The 18,385-nt window shown below is 39.0% G+C and overlaps 2 protein-coding genes across 2 annotated transcripts; both read left to right on the top strand.

Annotated features, from left to right (window-relative positions):
- The first annotated feature begins 8,511 nt into the window (after window positions 1–8,511).
- Window positions 8,512–9,555, top strand: LOC125102750 (trace amine-associated receptor 4). Its single transcript, XM_047734223.1, has one exon. The coding sequence runs from the start codon at window positions 8,512–8,514 to the stop codon at window positions 9,553–9,555; it is 1,044 nt and encodes a 347-aa protein (XP_047590179.1).
- Window positions 9,556–17,017: 7,462 nt separating this feature from the next.
- On the top strand, window positions 17,018–18,031 carry LOC125102875 (trace amine-associated receptor 5-like). Its single transcript, XM_047734477.1, has one exon. The coding sequence runs from the start codon at window positions 17,018–17,020 to the stop codon at window positions 18,029–18,031; it is 1,014 nt and encodes a 337-aa protein (XP_047590433.1).
- Window positions 18,032–18,385: the final 354 nt, after the last annotated feature.

Raw genomic sequence — 18,385 nt, 5'->3', positions numbered from 1 at the left:
ATAGACCCTCAACTCTATGGTCAACTAATTTTCGACAAAGCAGGAAAGAATGTCTAATGGAAAAAAGACAGCCTCTTCAATAAATGGTGTTGGGAAAATTGGACGGCCACATGCAGAAAAATGAAATTGGACCATTTCTTTACACCACACACGAAAATAGACTCAAAATGGATGAAAGACCTCAATGTGAGAAAGGAATCCATCAAAATCCTTGTGGAGAACACAGGCAGCAACCTCTTCAACCTCAGCCACAGCAATGTCTTCCTAGGAACATTGCCAAAGACAAGGGAAGCAAGGGCAAAGAGGAACTATTGGGATTTCATCAAGATCAAAAGCTTTTGCACAGCAAAGGAAACAGTTAACAAAACCAAAGACAAATGACAGAATGTGAGAAGATATTTGCAAATGACATATCAGATAAAGGGCTAGTGTCCAAAATCTATAAAGAACTTAGCAAACTCAACACCCAAAGAACAAATAATCCAATCAAGAAATGGGCAGAGGACATGAACAGACATTTCTGCAAAGACGACATCCAGATGGCCAACAGACACAAGAAAAAGTGCTCCACATCACTAGGCATCAGGGAAATACAAATCAAAACCACAATGAGATATCACCTCACACCAGTCAGAATGGCTAAAATTAACAAGTCAGGAAATGACAGATGCTGGCGAGGATGCGGAGAAAGGGGAACCCTCCTACACTGTTGGTGGGAATGCAAGCTGGTGCGACCACTCTGGAAAACAGCATGGAGGTTCCTCAAAATGTTGAAAATAGAACTACCCTATGACCCAGCAATCGCACTACTGGGTATTTACCCTAAAGATACAAACGTAGTGATCCGAAGGGGCACGTGCACCCGAATGTTTATAGCAGCAATGTCTACAATAGCCAAACTATGGAAAGAACCTAGATGTCCATCAACAGATGAATGGATAAAGAAGATGTGGTATATATACACAATGGAATACTATGCAGCGATCAAAAGAAATGAAATCTGCCATTTACGATGACATGGATGGAAGTAGAGGGTATCATGCTTAGCGAAATAAGTCAATCAGAGAAATACAACTATCATATGATCTCCCTGATATGAGGAAGTGGAGATGTAACATGGGGGGTTAGGCGGGTAGGAGAAGAAAAAATGAAACAAGATGGGATCAGGAGGGAGACAAACCATAAGTGACTCTTAATGTCACAAAACAAACTGAGGGTTGCTGGGGGGAGGGAGGTTGGGAGAGGGGGGTGGGGTTATGGACATTGGGGAGGGTATGTGCTATGGTGAGCGCTGTGAAGTGTGTAAACCTGGCGATTCACAGACCTGTACCACTGGGGATAAAAATACATTATATATTTATTAAAATAAATTAAAAAATTAAAAAAAAAGAATTAAGGAATTTTCTTGCCCCCTGGTGTCCATGGGCATTTTACCAATGAGAAGTACTTGCAGGATGTAAGGAAGTTGAAATGAAGGTATTTAACCCAGACAACCTCTCTACCACATTGCCCTGGGGTGGGTGGACTTCCTTCAGGAAAGGTCAGGTGGAATCCCTCTCTCTATACAGCCATCCCCTCAAATTCCCATAACCAGTGCCCTTCCCCAGGCACTTCGGGCCCTGCAGGGTGGTGACTCTGTGTTATTGCTGTCCCAGGGTGCTAGGCTGTTTCTTGCTGGTTTTCTTAATGCTGCCCACGTCTTTGTATATAAGCCCTTTATTAAACTCTCATCAGTCACCCAGACTGACCATACCATCTGTTTCCTGCTAGACACATGGTGAATGTAGCTTTTCATTGTTCTGAGATAAGGTTTTGAAATTCTCACCAAAGATATCAAGTCTGTCCACGTCCAAGTTGGCCTTATCTTGTATTTCACATTTAGTCATTCTCCTGGGGTTCCCACTTCTCTGAAGGCATCACTGGCCCCCAGTAACTCATTCCTCTGTTTGCCCTATCTGGGGGCAACTCACCCTCTCCTTCCACTTGGTTTGTCCTTGGGGAGAGGTATAACTGGAAAGGGGCAAGAAGGAATCATCTGCATCCTGGAAATAGTCTATGTCTCTTCCGGATTATGGCTGTACAGATCTATACGTACTTAAAATCTCATAAGCTATATGCTTGATATTTGTGTACTTACTGGGTGTGTGTTGTACCACAATAAAAGATTTATTAAGAATTGTAAAACAGAAAGAAAATTGATAACATATTTTAAGTGGGAATCAGAAAGCTATGGTGATAAGTGCCTTAATTTGCTAATCACTTAAATACTACAAATACTGAAAATGACAAATATACAAAGATTCCTTTAAACTGAACATAAACTATGTTAATACTATGGATTTGAATGACTGCATTTCTCTAATTCAGAGCCTTCATGAGCCTGAGTTATAACGGTTTTTAAATTCTGCTAAAGCTAGCTAAATTTTTTATTAATACATTTGGATAGCATAAAGAAAAATAAGATAAAGAAAACTTATTTAAGAATATTTCTAATTTTTTTTAAAGGAGTGCAGGCATATGAAAAAAAGGAAAAGGAATCAAGGTCTATAGACTATAAAAAAAATTTCCCTCTAGTCTTCATTCTTTTGTCTTATACACGTCCATTTTAGAGGCAACCACCTTCCTACATGTCTTTCTAGACATACACAAACAATCATATATGCACATTCTGTTCTCTCACACTTTAAAAAAAATGGCAAAATACCTATTAATGTTGTTCTGCCTCTTGGTTATTTCACTTAATACACCTCTTACGGGTTCATTCTATATCAGGAAAAGGTTTTGCACAATTTTTCAAAAAGGCTGTAAAATACCCATTATTTGGAAATATCATAACTTAAATATCCATGCAAGCACATGTACATTCATTGCCATATATCAGTAAATACTTCAGTTGTTTGGTTTTTGATATTCATTTTACTGCATCGCAGTGATTCCGTTGTATCCCTTCACTTCTCCTTCTGTGATTGAGTACGGAGCATAGTGACCCATGCCTACCCGGAGAGGTACAGAACAGAACACAGTGATAAACTGGAATTAAACCCTGTCCTCTAGAAATTTGAACCCTAGAGGGGAAAAGGAAACATAAGGAGAGATGACCAGATATTTTGCAAAGCTTTTCAAGTATAATATACCTAACCTGAAACTATTTTTCGTTTAATTTAGATCTATTAGTTCTTTGGTGAACAAAGAAAATCCTATTGAAAATTCAAATGTGCAGTTTCAAGTACCTATTAAGCTCGTTGGTTTCTCCTTCCTTCCTTCTCTCCTCTCGTTCTTCCTTCTCTCCTCTCGTCCTTCCTTCTCTCCTCTCGCCCTTCCTTCTCTCCTCTCGTCCTTTCTTTTTTACTTATTGTGTGGTCTTTATTTTACTCTATGTCACTTCATTCTTATTTCTTTGACTTTATTCGTATTTATACTTTATCCTATACTACTTCACTCATCTTGGGGATGAGCAGCTGAGAGGGGTTCTCTGGTAAATGAATGCCAAGGACAGAAAAGATCTTCCTAAGATCAAAAGGATGCCATTGTTTTTCCTTTGGCAAACTAAGTTCTCTCCGTAAAAACCAAGTCCTGGTGTTCCAGTCGTCTTCTTGGCCCCAGCGGAGCCCCCGGAGAGCTGTGATGATGGGTCAGACAGCTCAGAACCTGACTGCACCAGCCAAGTCTCTCTCTGTGCTATCATGTCAGAAGCTCCCTGAGGAGTTATTTTCATACATTTGAGCCTCAGCTTGGGCCTGGACAAACAAAGCCATTAATGGGTCGCAAGTCCTCCAGTCTCTCTTAAAACAGTTTCATAACGAATTTCTTTCAGTTAAAATAATAATTTCCCTTTTTACTTTTCTGACTAGACCCTGCCTGATGCAACGAAAATTCATAAAAATATACTATGATGTTACTAGTGCTCTGTCTAGGAAGCAGTTTGGAAGGAAAAGTTTTGTAAACCCAGATGAGCATAAAAAGAAAACCCAACATCTTCTAACCATCCCCATTCACTGAGGCTTTTCATTGTATAAAGAAAAATCCTCAGAGGACAAAATAAAGTTTGGATTTTACTAGTTAGCTTAAATACAAATAATTTGATTCTATTTTTTTTTTTTTTATAAATACTGAATCTCTGATGTTGTCTAAAGCATTGAGCATTGACATATAACAGGTTTGTGTCCTTGATGGATGACAAAGTTATCAATGTAAACAACTTGAAGCTTGCTGTTTAGAACTGTAGTACACTAATAGAAACACTTTCCCTCAGGGCTCATGAAAACACCCACGTGGTGACAGCAGTTTTCACTTTCCATTTGGTTGGTTTGAAACATGGTTCTTAGTGCTTTTTGTCTGGCTGAGACCTTCATTTGGAAAATGATGGACTTTACTGCAGTGTGAATATCACTGAACTGTGCAGGGCAGCAAAAGGAAAAGATACAAATAAATCAAATTTTCACTAGGGATTAAAGTATTTAATTTTTATTTTCCTTTTAAGTGATGTGGTCCGTTGTGCATTTTATTTTACTTATTTATTTTTCTAAAGATTTTGTTGATTTATTTTAGAGAGGGAGCAGCAAGCATGAGTGGGAGGGGCAGGGAGAGAGAGAGAGAGAGAGACTCTCAAGCAGGCTTCCCGCTGAGCACAGAGCCCAAGCAGGGCTGAATCCCAGGACCCTAAGATCATGACCTTAGCTGAAACCATGAGTCGGGGGCTTAACCGACTGCCACCCAGGTGCCCTGGGATTAAAGTGTTTTAAAATGTCTATCATTTGGTAAAAAGTGGAGTGAGCACTTTTTGAATTTTAACTAAGTTTTCACCTTCCTTACTCTTCCTTCTTTCCTTATCCTCACTTGCCCCTTTCCTCCCTTCCTTTCATTTTTCTCCACTTTGGCCTTCTGTGAGGTCAAAGGGATAGTCACACGAACGGATTCACCCTCCCAGAGCCAATTCTCCGGTGACCTGCTGTAATCACTTCTCGGGCAGCACACTGAATGTTGTTACAGGACACACCTGTCCAATGCAGGACCAAGTAGGAAATGCAGCCTCAGGAGGCATATTCTGTGTATATGTACTGACGACAGCTAATCTGCCAAGAGTCTGTTTGTAAGAGCTTGGGCCTTCGTGCCTTTTCTGGTCGAATATCAGCAAAGAGGAGAGCCGGTGAAGCGCAATGCCCAGTTGCATGGTAAGAAACCTTAGCACAACAGACCATTCATCTCTCTAAGATTTCAGCTCCAAATGATCTCTTTAGACAAATTCTGGTAAGCCAGAGAAGAATATATTAAAGAAGAAAAAGATGAGACGCATTTATCCTTGTTTTTGTTTTTTGCATGTTGAAAGGAACCAAACCTAAAATACTGATCTAAAAAATAAATCTGGATAATTTTTTTTAAATCATGGAAATTCTAAAGAAGCAATGATAGGAGGACCCATAGCAGTACTTTCTGAAATCTACTTCACAAGGAAGTTCCCTTACCTAAGAAACTATTTGATGAGTGAGACACATCAAAAGAAGATAATAGCCTTTTCCCCCCACAGAAATAGTCTCAGAGGTAAACCGGCTGAGCTTGTCACCAACAAAGGGAAGAAAAATCATGCCTGATGAAGCAGGTATGATATGTCCTTTGCTAAAATTTCCACTTTACTTATAATACATTATTGAGCTTGACGGATATTGTCCTTATTATATGGGAAATACATATATATTAATAGAATTTTAGGTATTTGATGTTTAACAGAAATTATTATGTGGGTCCTTTTTCATTTTTTCTTTGCAATTCTAAGGAAATAATTCTTTCAGAGTCCTTTATGTCTGTTTATGTTATCTTTCTCCTTAAAGAATTAAGTTTGAAATTAAAGACAATGCAATTCTTCCTCCTCTCCAGAGTTGTTTGCAAGTGTTTCTTATTACCTCCCAGCAAAAATGACTAATAATTTCCTATGCTTGCCTCCTGTGATTGTTTACAATGTTGTCGCTCATTCGGCCCCTGGAAATGTTATTGGTTAAAAAATAATAATAAAAAAATAAAAGGTATAACAATAATATTTTCGGATAAAAGTGAGATGTCATAGTGGGTTTAACTTTGTTTAAAATTATTGTATTAAAATTATTGTATCTTTTTTGGAAGTGCATCTTCAAAGTGAAGGAACCTATTCTGCTATGTTCTTAAATAAAAAACAAAACCCTCAATGAGCTTGATTTCATGACACTTTCCTTGTTTAAGGAAGCAGGAGACCAGCAGCCACATTTGCTTTTGTAATTTGGGGCCAAGAACTTACAGGTAGAGGCTTAAAGTATTATTACCTTTGACATTACCTTCACAATTCATTCATGTAGTAACTTTTTAAGTAAATGTGTGGCTCTTACTCTTTTTGTCTTGCTCTAACACTTAAATGTTTAAAGGCTTCCCTGATAGAGATAACCTTGGGTCAGAAACTTGAGATTAAGTTCAGGAAGCTGTTTCATACCTTCTTTCCTCCCACACAAGATAAGTAAGAGGAAATAAACGACATTCACTTTACAAACCCAAGAGTTTAAGTTATAGCAATTCTTTTAAGCATTAAGATTTCAAAAATAAAACTTCAAACTCCCCAAATTATACCATGAACTATTGAAGAGTATACATTTTGTACAAGGAATGCTGTGTTTATGGAAAGACAGTGACAAATGATTAATTTTGTGGTACTTGTTAGCTACCTATAAAGATAATTTTTAAAAGAATTAAAGAAAAAACTTTAAATTCACAAAAAGAAAGAAAATAAAAAGCAGAATAAAGTTAATTTATTAAGGAGTTAATTTGGTATTTAAGACTTCAATATATTCAGGGACGCCTGGGTGGCTCAGTGGGCTAAGCCTCTGCCTTTGGCTCAGGTCATGATCTCAGGGTCCTGGGATTGAGCCCTGCCTCGGGCTCTCTGCTCAGTGGAGAGCCTGCTTCCCGCACACGCCCCCCCCCCCCCCCCCCCCCCCGCCTACCTCTCTGCCTACTTGTGATCTCTGTCAAATAAATAAATAAATAAATTTGTAAAAAAAAAAAAAAGACACCATCTTAATAAAAAAAAAAAGACTTCAAAATATTTAGTATTTTATGGCTTAAGTGATAAGTGATCAGATAATTTGTAATGTTTGTTCCAAAGTTGATAATCTAGTCTAAAAAGGACTGGAATATCTTCATCCTTTTTACCTCTTACTTCTCTGTGTTTTGGTTTCTCAAGTTCAACTCCATTGCATACTATTTGATTGGCACAATTAAAACCCATGTAAAGAAAAATGCTAACCTGAGAAGTTAAATTATTAAATCCAAATAAAATGTGCCGTAATGTTAAAATGTCAAATAATACACAATAGAAAAAATTGCTGAGCTATAGTAGCAAATATGGTAAATCATTTTCAAAGGTACTTATATTCTCATTTAATGTATTCTTCTCAGGCCAAAGTCCATTTCTCCAACCTGGCTTTAGATCTCAGTAATGCTCGTCGTTGGTCATCAGAGTCATACATCCAGTCTTGTCCCCGGAAAAACAAATCAAACCTCAGTCCTACTCTGAGTAAGTCAGTCTCATTATTCTCCATTTTCAGGGCAACAGCATAAATTATGTAAAGTGTCAGTTTAAACCATGAGCACCCTTGTGTGTCAAATTTGTTACCAATAGAAGCCTTGCAATCTGTGGACGGGAGACCTCAACTTAAATTTGAATTCATGGATGCAGTTGCTATATGAAAGGAGATAACCCATGAGATTTACAGAATCTTTCATTTCAGTATTTCCTCCTCCTTTTTTTCAGAGATTACTCATGCATATAATTTGGTAGGCTTTAGCACATTTTCAGTTTATCATTAATTGCCCTAAATGCAAAAAACCATATTGTTCACATTGGAAAGAGAAATGTTTCTTAAATTGAATAGGACATAACAAGCAACAGGATTCAAAGCATATGCAAATACCCACAAGAGAAATTAAGGAATGAAAAAAAGCACAATCTTTAGACTGTAATTATTGTTTGAGCTAAACACTGAATAATAGTTCCATAGGTCCTGGTTACTCCTGAGGGGATTCTTGATCTGTCTCTAGATTTAGAATCCCGAGTAAGGGCTGCATATTAGTGCAACCAGAACATGGGCATTTACCTAGGTTGCTTAGGTGGTTATAACTGGGTTACTTAGACGTTGGGTGACAATATTCATTTCGTTGTCTTTAGTTCCTTCCGAGTTAAGGGACAGTCTTTAGACTAATAGTAGAGGCATCTCCAGAGAGCCAGTGAGAAATGCAGAATCTCAACCTCCATCCCAGAATCAGAATCTATGTTTTGAAACGATCCCTAGGGGATTCCTGTGTACATTAAAATTTAGGAAGCAATGCTCCTGGTAGATAGGGAGTTCAACTGGGGATTAGAATTGCAGCTAGCTGGGCCTTTCAGAAAATTTGTCCAAAAACAATTTTCATTATTTTTCCTCTTTCTTTTATAGAATGGAGAGAAACATAGTATTTTTGGAAAAGACTAATAGTATCCACAGGACAAAGACGATGAATTCACCTGATCTTTGGAACCCTCCAGAAGTACAATTTTGCTTTGCTTTGGTCAACAACTCATGCCCTAGAAATGTGAGGTCTGTGTTGAGTGTGTGTACCATGTACATTGTCATGATTGGTGCTATAGTGATGACCATGATGGGCAACCTGGCTGTGATCATTTCCATTGCCCACTTCAAGCAGCTCCAGTCCCCAACCAATTTCCTGATCCTCTCCATGGCCACCACGGACTTTTTGTTGAGCTGTGTGGTCATGCCTTTCAGTATGGTCAGGTCCATCGAGTCCTGCTGGTATTTTGGAGACCTCTTTTGCAAAGTCCACAGCTGCTGTGACATCATGCTCTGTACCACGTCTATCTTTCACCTCTGCTTCATCTCTGTGGACCGCTACTATGCTGTCTGTGACCCTTTGCATTATGTCACCAAAATTACCATCCCTGTGATAGAGGTCTTTCTGTTCATCAGTTGGTCCATCCCCATCTTTTTTGCCTTTGGCCTGGTATTCTCAGAGTTCAACATAATTGGTGCAGAAGACTTTGTTGCAGCCATTGACTGTACAGGTTTGTGTGTATTGATATTTAACAAGCTCTGGGGGGTGCTGGCCTCCTTTATAGCCTTTTTTCTCCCTGGGACTGTAATGGTGGGGATTTACATACACATTTTCACAGTAGCTAGGAAGCATGCTAGGCAAATTGGCATGGGTCCTACCAGGAAACAGGCAGGGTCAGAAAGCAAAATGAAAGTATCATCCAAGAAAGAAAGCAAGGCCACCAAGACTTTAAGCATAGTCATGGGAGTGTTTGTACTGTGCTGGCTGCCCTTTTTTGTCTTGACGATCACAGACCCTTTCATTAATTTTACAACTCCTGAAGATTTATACAATGCCTTCCTCTGGCTGGGTTATTTCAATTCCACTTTCAATCCCATTATATACAGTATGTTTTATCCCCGGTTTCGCAAGGCTTTGAGGATGATTGTCACGGGAACCATCTTCCAGCCTGACTCTTCCACCCTAAACCTATTTCCTGCAGATGCTTAGTCAATGTTCTCCATTCTCCAAAATTATTTTTTGGTCAGGGAATCTTGGATGCTCTTTCCCCCAAAGGGAGGGCCATGGACTTGCTGGATAAAGATAGTCTTCGTGTTGGTGTTGGACACCTAAACAGGAGGAATAGATCTAGCTTTCTGGGTGTACCAGAGCTACCAAATTGGTCCATTTCTGGGGTTCTGGGAAGGCATCTCCAATAAAAAGAAACTCTCTGTTGATTCCTGAATTTACAAAGGATTTGGAATTTCATCCTTTTGTTTTAAATCAAATGGGGATCCTCTTTTTTCTTGTAAACATCAGAGGAGGAGACACAGTTATTTGATCTTCACACTCACTGGCAGCCACGCTGGGTTAATCTAAGTCTTTCTTAAGATTATTGTTATATCTTAGAGGAGTGGGAGAGTGAGCTTGAGTACACTGGGAACCTAGATTATTGAGCATGTGCGTGATGTGAATGTGAAGGGGAGAAGGAAGCAGACAGGCGCAGCTACTTTCTTTCTTTCTTTTTTTTTTTTTTTTTGGTGGTTGGTGGTGGTGGTTTTGACTTAAACCTCTTTCAAAAAGGATTGATGTGAGTTTTGTGATATTTTGATTAAAGATTTTTGAATAAGAAGAATGAATAAAGAAAGAGTTTAGGAATATATTTTTTTCATTCTCCCAATATATAATGTATATATATATACTCATATATATGGAGAGAGAACATGGGTATAAACATATAGGTGGTATTTCCACCTCTTTGAGTGTCTGTGTGTACATACTAATTATTCACCAAGCTCGATCTTCATTCACAAACTGAAGTTCCTGCCCTACCCCAGAGTCCTAGGATAATACCTACTGCCTCAAATGTCTCTTCATGTCTCTTTCTTTCTCTTCTTTCTACCCCATAAACTTATTTTGTCCTTTACAATCTTCTTTTCACCCTTCACACCATCACCCTGTCTCTCTAATTTGGTGGTTCTTCTCCACCAGGGACAGATTTACCCCTTGTGGACCTTTGGCAATGTCAGGAGACATTTTTGGTTTTCACAGTCAGGGAGGAAGTGCTACGGACATCTAGAAGGTAGAGCTGAGGAATACGGCTCAGCTGTCTACAATGCACAGAGCAGCCCCCACAAAAAAAGGTTATCTGGCCCCAAACTTCAACAGTTCCGTGGTTGAGAAGTCCCGCTTTAACCTTAGCTAAGCGCACAGCCTCAATATTCACATCTATGTAGACTTCTTTCAAATATATTTATTTCCAGCTATATCATTTCTTCCAAACTTGAGTCCCTCATTTCTTATTACCAATGAAGTATCTTTCTGAATGCTCCATCAAGATCTCAAACTCAATGTATCCAGCATCCTCCCTCTATGGGCACCCTACCACACCCCAAACCTGTTTCTCTGATTCCAGCTTTGTAACAGAGTTGAAAGTACACAGGTGTGTTGGTTCCTCACTGGACTAGAAGCTTCTTTTGTATGACGCTGTACCTTTCTATTTTCTATTTTTGTATCCCACAGTGTCTGGTATGGTTCCATTTCCATAAAAATCTTTGAACATGTTCACTGGATAACAGAAACATAAAAACTCTGAAGAAAATGAGAATTACTCAAATTCACAGAAATAAATAATTATAAGGTTAGACAAGTGGGGGCTCCTTCTCAAGTGGGAGAGAAGATGGAAGAAAGAGCCTACTTATAAAGAAGAAAGGGATCTGAATTTAATTCCTGTTCTCTTTGGTCATATGTGTACAATATTCTATTAGGGAACGTGGGGACAGGGCCAATAGAGGTGCTTAGAGGAAAATGACTTACTGACTCAGAAACATTTGCAACCTTTAAAATGAAGCTTTCATGCTCATAGAGTGAGCTTCCTGAGAATAGAAATAAGATCTCCCCTTCCCTTTCCTAGTGACTCACTAGTGGAAGTGCTTCATAGAACGATTTGGTCATATAGAAATATTGCTCACTATCTTGTAATGGCAGATTGGGAAATTTCTCAAATGCAGATATTCAATAGAAGGACTCTTCCAGCCAAGTAGAATATATCTGCAAACTTAGAACTGTTTATATGCAGCTGATGCATTTTATTTATAACTTGGCCTACTTTTGCAGGAAGGAAGGTTGCATTTCAGAATGATAACCTTCAGACACTGATAAGTTGAAAAGGGAAAACTTGTTACCATTAGCAGAGGTTTTAATGTTAAGTGGATTTTATTACAATAATTCTTATAGTAATATCAGAATATTTGGTTAAGCAAACCCCTCCATTCTATGATCTGGCCAAATGGCATCACACATCCAGGCAAGACATCTTAACCCTAGAGGTTTCTAATGTTTATATATATATTTATATAAATTTTAATATAATTATACATAATATTATCATATAATACATATAATCATATAATTATATGTAATTATATAATTTATACACTTTATATAATTATGTATAAAATTGTTTATATAATTTTGTATAGTTATGCATAAATTATATAAATATATTAATATACTCATATAATACATAATAAATATATGTAATATAATATATACATATATACATATATACACACAAATATGTAAATCTTAAATGCTATTGGGAACGTTTTTGCTTTTTTGACTCTATCCTCACTGTAAACTATTTATTGGGAGTGACTCATTACTCCAAAACACATTTAATAATATCTCTATCAGGTTGAGAATTTCCAGTACTCTCTGGATCTACATGTTCTGTTGAATATTAAGAAGCTCCAGTGGGGCACCTGGGTGGTTCAGTTGACTGGGCATCTGCCTTGGGCTTGGGTCATGGTCCCTGGATCCTGGGATGGAGCCCCACATCAGGTTCCCTGCTCAGCGGGGAGTCTGCTTCCCCCTCTCTCTGCCCTTCTCCCTGCTTGTGTGCTCTCTTTCTCACTCTCTCTCAAATAAATAGATATATTTTTTAAAAAGTGTCTCCTGAGGACTGTATTTATTATTTGGTCATTTGAATATAGCATATTTAGGTCCTGAGATGTTTCAGCAAATTATTATTATTATTATCAAAGGACAGGATTTGAAATCAAAATTGGGTTTTGAGATGCTTAGTGGAGTATTGGTTTATTCTTTAATGGTTGCAGGAATACAGTCCTGCAGGAGGCTATATCCTCTGCCCCTAATCCTGAAGGCAACATGCCAGAGGCTAGGGTACTCCTTCTGTTTGAAGAATCAAAGCAGCAGGAGGAGTTCCTCAGGCTTTAGGCTGAGCGAGACCTCCTTCCTGCACCTGATGGGGTAATAGAGCACTGCAGGGTGGCAGGAACATTTTACCATCGGCTTTCCGTGATGAGTCTTCCTTCCTCTTTAAGAGATTCAACAAGGTGGTTGAACTGCTAGAACCTAGGGACTGAACAGGAAGGGCAGCCCTTCACTCAGTACATAACTCATTTTGTCGTTTGATCTCAGAATAGCATAAAACATGCGACAATATCAAGGAACTCGGATCTGAGGCCACAGGTCCTTTTTGCAGGCCAGCATTTTCTTTTGCCCACTAAAAGCATAGCTAAACAGAGGAGAAATGAAAGAGCAAGTGGAAGCTTCTGTTGCAATCATAATCACTCCTTACCTTCATAAAGAACTTCTGTCATGTACAAAATATGCCCGTGAACATCAGCTCAATTATTACTCAAAACACCACCACAAGCTCTTCCCTAGTGGGAGGTGGCTAGTCCTAGGAAAAGTGAATCATTCCATTATTATTCCAAATCCAATGTTCTTTCCAGAAGGTATCTAGGTTGACTAGAGCAGCCATTATCTCAGGAGGACGATGGCTGCCATGGACACCGTGCTCTCTGTATTGAAAACCACTCAGTTCAATAAACATGTACTGAGCATCTACTATGTGCCAGGGGCTGCTTTGAGTGTTTGTGGTTCAGAGATGAATAAAACTGAAATCCTGGCTTCAAGGGAGTTACGGTCTAATAGGAGAGACATAGCCACTTAATTACCCAACATGGTAATATGTTCTGTGATAGAGCCAGGCACAATAAGCTATGGGAATATGGAGGAGGAAATTTTTGCCCAGCTTGGGGTATAGGGAAAACTGTCAAAGCAATGTGTCATCAGATTGAACAAGGGAGCCATTTCCAACCACTGAAATATCTAATCTTAGCATTCCCTATAACCTCTAGCTCAAACCCCAGTTCCTTTAAGAGATTATGCAACTTCTCCAATATTATAAGATTCAAAGCCAGGTCTATCTCTTGATAAATCCCATGGTTTTTACCTCATCTACTGCTACCTAAGTTTTTCCTTTCATATGCGTTTAATTGGTCTATGGATTACAGAGGGGCTACTAAAAACTGGAAAATTTATACTCCTTAAAATAATTGCTTATATATTTATTTATCTTCAAGGGAATTTTTTTTTACAATTCTTTCTGTTAAAAAAAAGAAAAGAAAGGAAAGGAAAAGGAAATAAAAGAAAAGAAAGCCCTCACTTCCTCAGACCTTAGTCATCAAAAGTGATTGCTGTTTTAGACTACAAAAACGAGCAGAGGCAATTCTTAAACACTTACTAACTCCTTGTCCCTAACATTGCTATAGATTTACACGTTCCTTGGAGATTATTGGTTAGATTTTTTTTTTTTTTTTTTTTTTTTTAGAATGTTGCCTAGTCACCTTTCTCTCTACTGGACCAAAATTCATAGTTTATTTCAAGGGAGTCTGACATTGCTTAGGCAGGAAAACACTAATATTCCTGTCTTGTGGCCTAGAATAGTGACTTTAGCGATATTAAAATAGCAAGACTAATTGTTAAAATCCTAAATCTAAACAACACTTTGACTATCTCATAAACATTTCACTTACCCTTATTTCCTATGTCTTAAAATAAATAGCCCTTTGGGGAAAGCTGGTGGAAAGGAACATCACTGAGTCCTGAGATAAGCAAGAAAACCTAGAGGCTCTAGACGCCAATGACTTTTGCTCCTAGCTGTTATGTAACTGGAATGTATTTCTGAAAGTGAGTGGAAGAGGGGACAAGAGCCCTAACTTGGGAGGGTTGACACAGGGGCTGAACCAATATCCACTCACACTCTTGTCTGTCCAATTCTGCTTACTCTGTGACAGGAACTGTTCTTAACATTCATTCATCGTCATGATAAAACTCTGGTGTAGGTAGTGTATTATACTCAATTAATGGATGAGAAAACTGGGTGCAGAGAATTAGGTAATCTCTGATCTAGGGATCACAAAACTAGAAATAGTCTTTTTAAATTCTGTATCTCCAAATAGACTTGTGATTGCATATTGCATTTCAGATTTGATGTAATACATCCCCCCAAACAAACAAAAAAGCACAAAACTTTTTTTTTTTAAGAGAGAATTTCCTCCTTCAGGCCTTATTTTATTTGTAAGGGATTTGTTCCTATTTTTCACACACTCTTGGTCACATAAACTTAGAACTGTAAGACTTCCTGGCTGATCGCAGATGGACTATGTCTTTTTTTTTTTAAAGATTTTATTTATTTATTTGACAGACAGAGATCACAAGTAGAGAGGCAGGCAGAGAGAGAGGAAGAAGCAGGCTCCCTGCTGAGCAGAGAGCCCGATGTGGGGCTCGATCCCAGGACCCTGGGATCATGACCTGAGCCGAAAGCAGAGGCTTTAACCCACTGAGCCACCCAGGCGCCCCTGGACTATGTCTTATAAACTGAAGGGTGTCATGGTTTGTGGTAACGCAGGATCCTTCCTGGTCTGATTATCAAGTTCTGGAGTCAGAAATCTGTTTCCGTGAACATGGACTTGGTACGAGGCAAATTTCCAGCAATCACTACTGAGGTTAGCCTAGGCTTTGTAGAGAAGGTAGAGATGCCTGCCAACTTCCTTCTTTTTTTTTTCTCCATTTTCTTTCCTTCATTCTTTTTGACCTCTACACCTTCTATGAAAGACTCTGCTGGCAGATGTAATCTCTTGTCACCTTTAGCATTATGTCATTTTTGCAACGTCATTTTGACTTATATTGTGTAATGATCTCTCTAAGGCCATAAAGAGGCATTTCATCCTCTGGAGGTTTGGTACCAAGAATCAGAGAGTGCAGAATATGGTTGAATATATTATTTTCCATATCCATGTGAAGTAGGGACATGTAAGTCTAATTATAGGTATTCTTACCAATTAGGAGAGAGAGGGATGAAGGGTATAAATCATGACGTAGGCAGTAACAGAACCAGAATCTAACTGCTGTGTTCAGGGCACTTTTTCATCTACTGTGATTTCTCTAACGAAGATAAACATAAGAGCTAAAAAAAAAAAAAAAAATGATGAATCCAATGTGGAGGTCAAAAACCAAAGGGATTATGATCAATTATTCTCAACTATTTTGTTGAAAAAATTGTACATGAATAATCCTAAAGCAGAAGGGATATATGAAACTTACCAAAAATAAAACTAAAGAACATATAAAACCAGTGTCTTTAATGATCTCTAATTAATTGGCAGGATAAGTGATCCTGTCCCAAGCAGGAGCCTCAAACTACTGAGGCTTGTGAATAGTGCAAACTAGGTCCCTTGGTGCTCCTCTAGCCCTCATTTGTGTGACATACACACTGAGGACTAGTTTCTATTTGGAGTATAAAATCATATCCTGATTGCACATCTGTCATCTTTGCTGCTGGGAGAGAATTCTACATACCTATGTTCACCTGCTATAAGAGGGCTTCTTCTGATGAAGTGATTCTGATTCCTACCTATGTAAGCAGCTTAGAAATGTTGAATTCATTTTATTAAAACTTGTTTAAAATTTCACAGGTTAGTGTTAAGATAGAAGAAATACTTTTTCAAATCACATAGCTCTTTAGAGATGTATAAACAATGTGTGTTCTCTTTAAGAATTGTGCAGCAGCAGAACTGAAATCAGGTCATTCTCTATTCTTTTAATTATTTGCATTTTGAATGATTTTCTAGGAAAAGGTGACATGTAATTAAAAATCGTAAGCTGTGGATTTTACTGTCATTTTATTTAAGTCTTGAAGGGAGGAGCCAGAAGTTACTCCTTCCCCAAGTGATGATTTGTTACAAAGAATGAATTCTTCCTTTGGTTCAGACTTATAACTTAAAGTCTCACTTTACACTTGACAATGGGTGCAATTATCAAAATGGCAGAGGCACCCTCTCAATAATTGTATAATGCTACTGTGACATTGCCTGTTTTGTCTTTGTGGGAACATTTAACTTACATTCTTCTTCTTTTTCCTTAAAGATATAGTCTACATTAATTTCAAAAGTGCCCAGTCAGACAAAACAGAGTTAGCAGAGAAGTGACTCTTGAGAGATCTTAAATCCCATGTTGCTTTGATTTTTGGAGCACATTTTATTCAGTACCTGAGGAAATTGTACTAGGTTCCAAACCGCTCTTCAGTTTCTCCTCTATGTCTTTTTTGGGGGGTGGGACAGGTGGCCAGTTCCCAGAGAGAGAGGAAAAGAAGAAATCATAAATGAGCGCTGTCCTCATCCAAGGTGCTGAAGAACTCTCCATAACATTCTGCTACCAGGTGAACGGGTCTTGCCCCAGGACAATCCATCCTCTGGACATTCGGTTGGCCATCTACCTGGCTTGTGCATTAGGCATGGTGATTACGGTCCTAGGAAATTTGTTTGTGGTGTTTGCTGTGTCCTACTTCAAAGTGCTTCACTCTCCCACCAACTTCTTACTGCTTTCCCTGGCCCTGGCTGACATGTTTCTGGGTCTACTAGTGATGCCCCTCAGCATCGTTCGCTCAGTAGAGAGCTGCTGGTACTTTGGAGACTTCCTCTGCCACCTGCATACCTACTTGGACACCCTCTTCTGCCTCACCTCCATCTTCCATCTCTGTTTCATTTCCATAGACCGCCACTGTGCCATCTGTGAGCCCCTGATCTATCCCTCCAAGTTCACGGTCAGGGTGGCCGTCAGGTACATCCTGGCAGGGTGGGGGATCCCAGCAGTTTACACTGCCTTCTTCCTCTACACAGATGTGGTAGAGAATGCACTCAGTCAGTGGCTGGAAGAGATGCCTTGTGTTGGCAGTTGCCAACTGCTATTCAATAAGTTTTGGGGCTGGCTAAACTTTCCTATGTTCTTTTTCCCCTGCCTCATCATGATCAGCTTGTATGTGAAGATTTTTGTGGTTGCCACAAGGCAGGCCCAACAGATCAACACCTTGAGCAAAAACCTGGCTGGGGCTTCCAAACGTGAAAGAAAAGCTGCCAAGACTCTGGGCATCGCTGTGGGGATATTCCTCTTGTGTTGGCTTCCCTTCACCATTGACACGCTGGTTGACAGCCTTCTTAACTTCATCACACCACCACTGATCTTTGACATTATTATTTGGTTTGAATACTTCAACTCAGCCTGCAACCCTATCATCTATGTTTTTTCCTACAGATGGTTCAGAAAGGCACTGAAACTCTGCCTGAGTTGGGAGATCTTCTCATCTCGGACACGCACTATTGATTTGTACCAAGAATGACTTCTTTAGCTGAAGGCAGGCAAGGGGTAGGAAGGATGAATGGTGCTGTGACAGTGGGCTGTGTGGTGTCATGAGATTGTGGACATGCTTCTTAGGGCACCATGGTTTGAGTGGTGGGGAAAACAAAAAACTTCTTAATTCAAAAAGAAATAAAGTCCTTCTTTATTCAGTGTTTCTATAGGAGAGTGTAGGAAAGGAGAGAATGAAGTCAACTGAATATTCCTTGGATAAGTTAAAATTCTGTGAAAATATTAGGCTCCTTGTTTGTTACTTCATTGAGACAGAGGAGATACAGAGGTGAAGGAAAAGAGCACAGAAGCTGGGATTTCTGAATCCTCTCCTGGTTCTGCCATC

The sequence above is a fragment of the Lutra lutra genome, chromosome 6 (assembly GCF_902655055.1).
Source record: "Lutra lutra chromosome 6, mLutLut1.2, whole genome shotgun sequence".
In the NCBI taxonomy this organism is placed as follows: Eukaryota; Metazoa; Chordata; class Mammalia; order Carnivora; family Mustelidae; genus Lutra; species Lutra lutra.
This window is presented reverse-complemented; position numbering and strand designations above follow the sequence as displayed.

Bases quoted from the DNA above. Each gene is read 5' to 3' on its own strand.
- LOC125102875 (XM_047734477.1), top strand. From the start codon at position 17,018: ATGAGCGCTGTCCTCATCCAAGGTGCTGAAGAACTCTCCATAACATTC.
- LOC125102750 (XM_047734223.1), top strand. From the start codon at position 8,512: ATGAATTCACCTGATCTTTGGAACCCTCCAGAAGTACAATTTTGCTTT.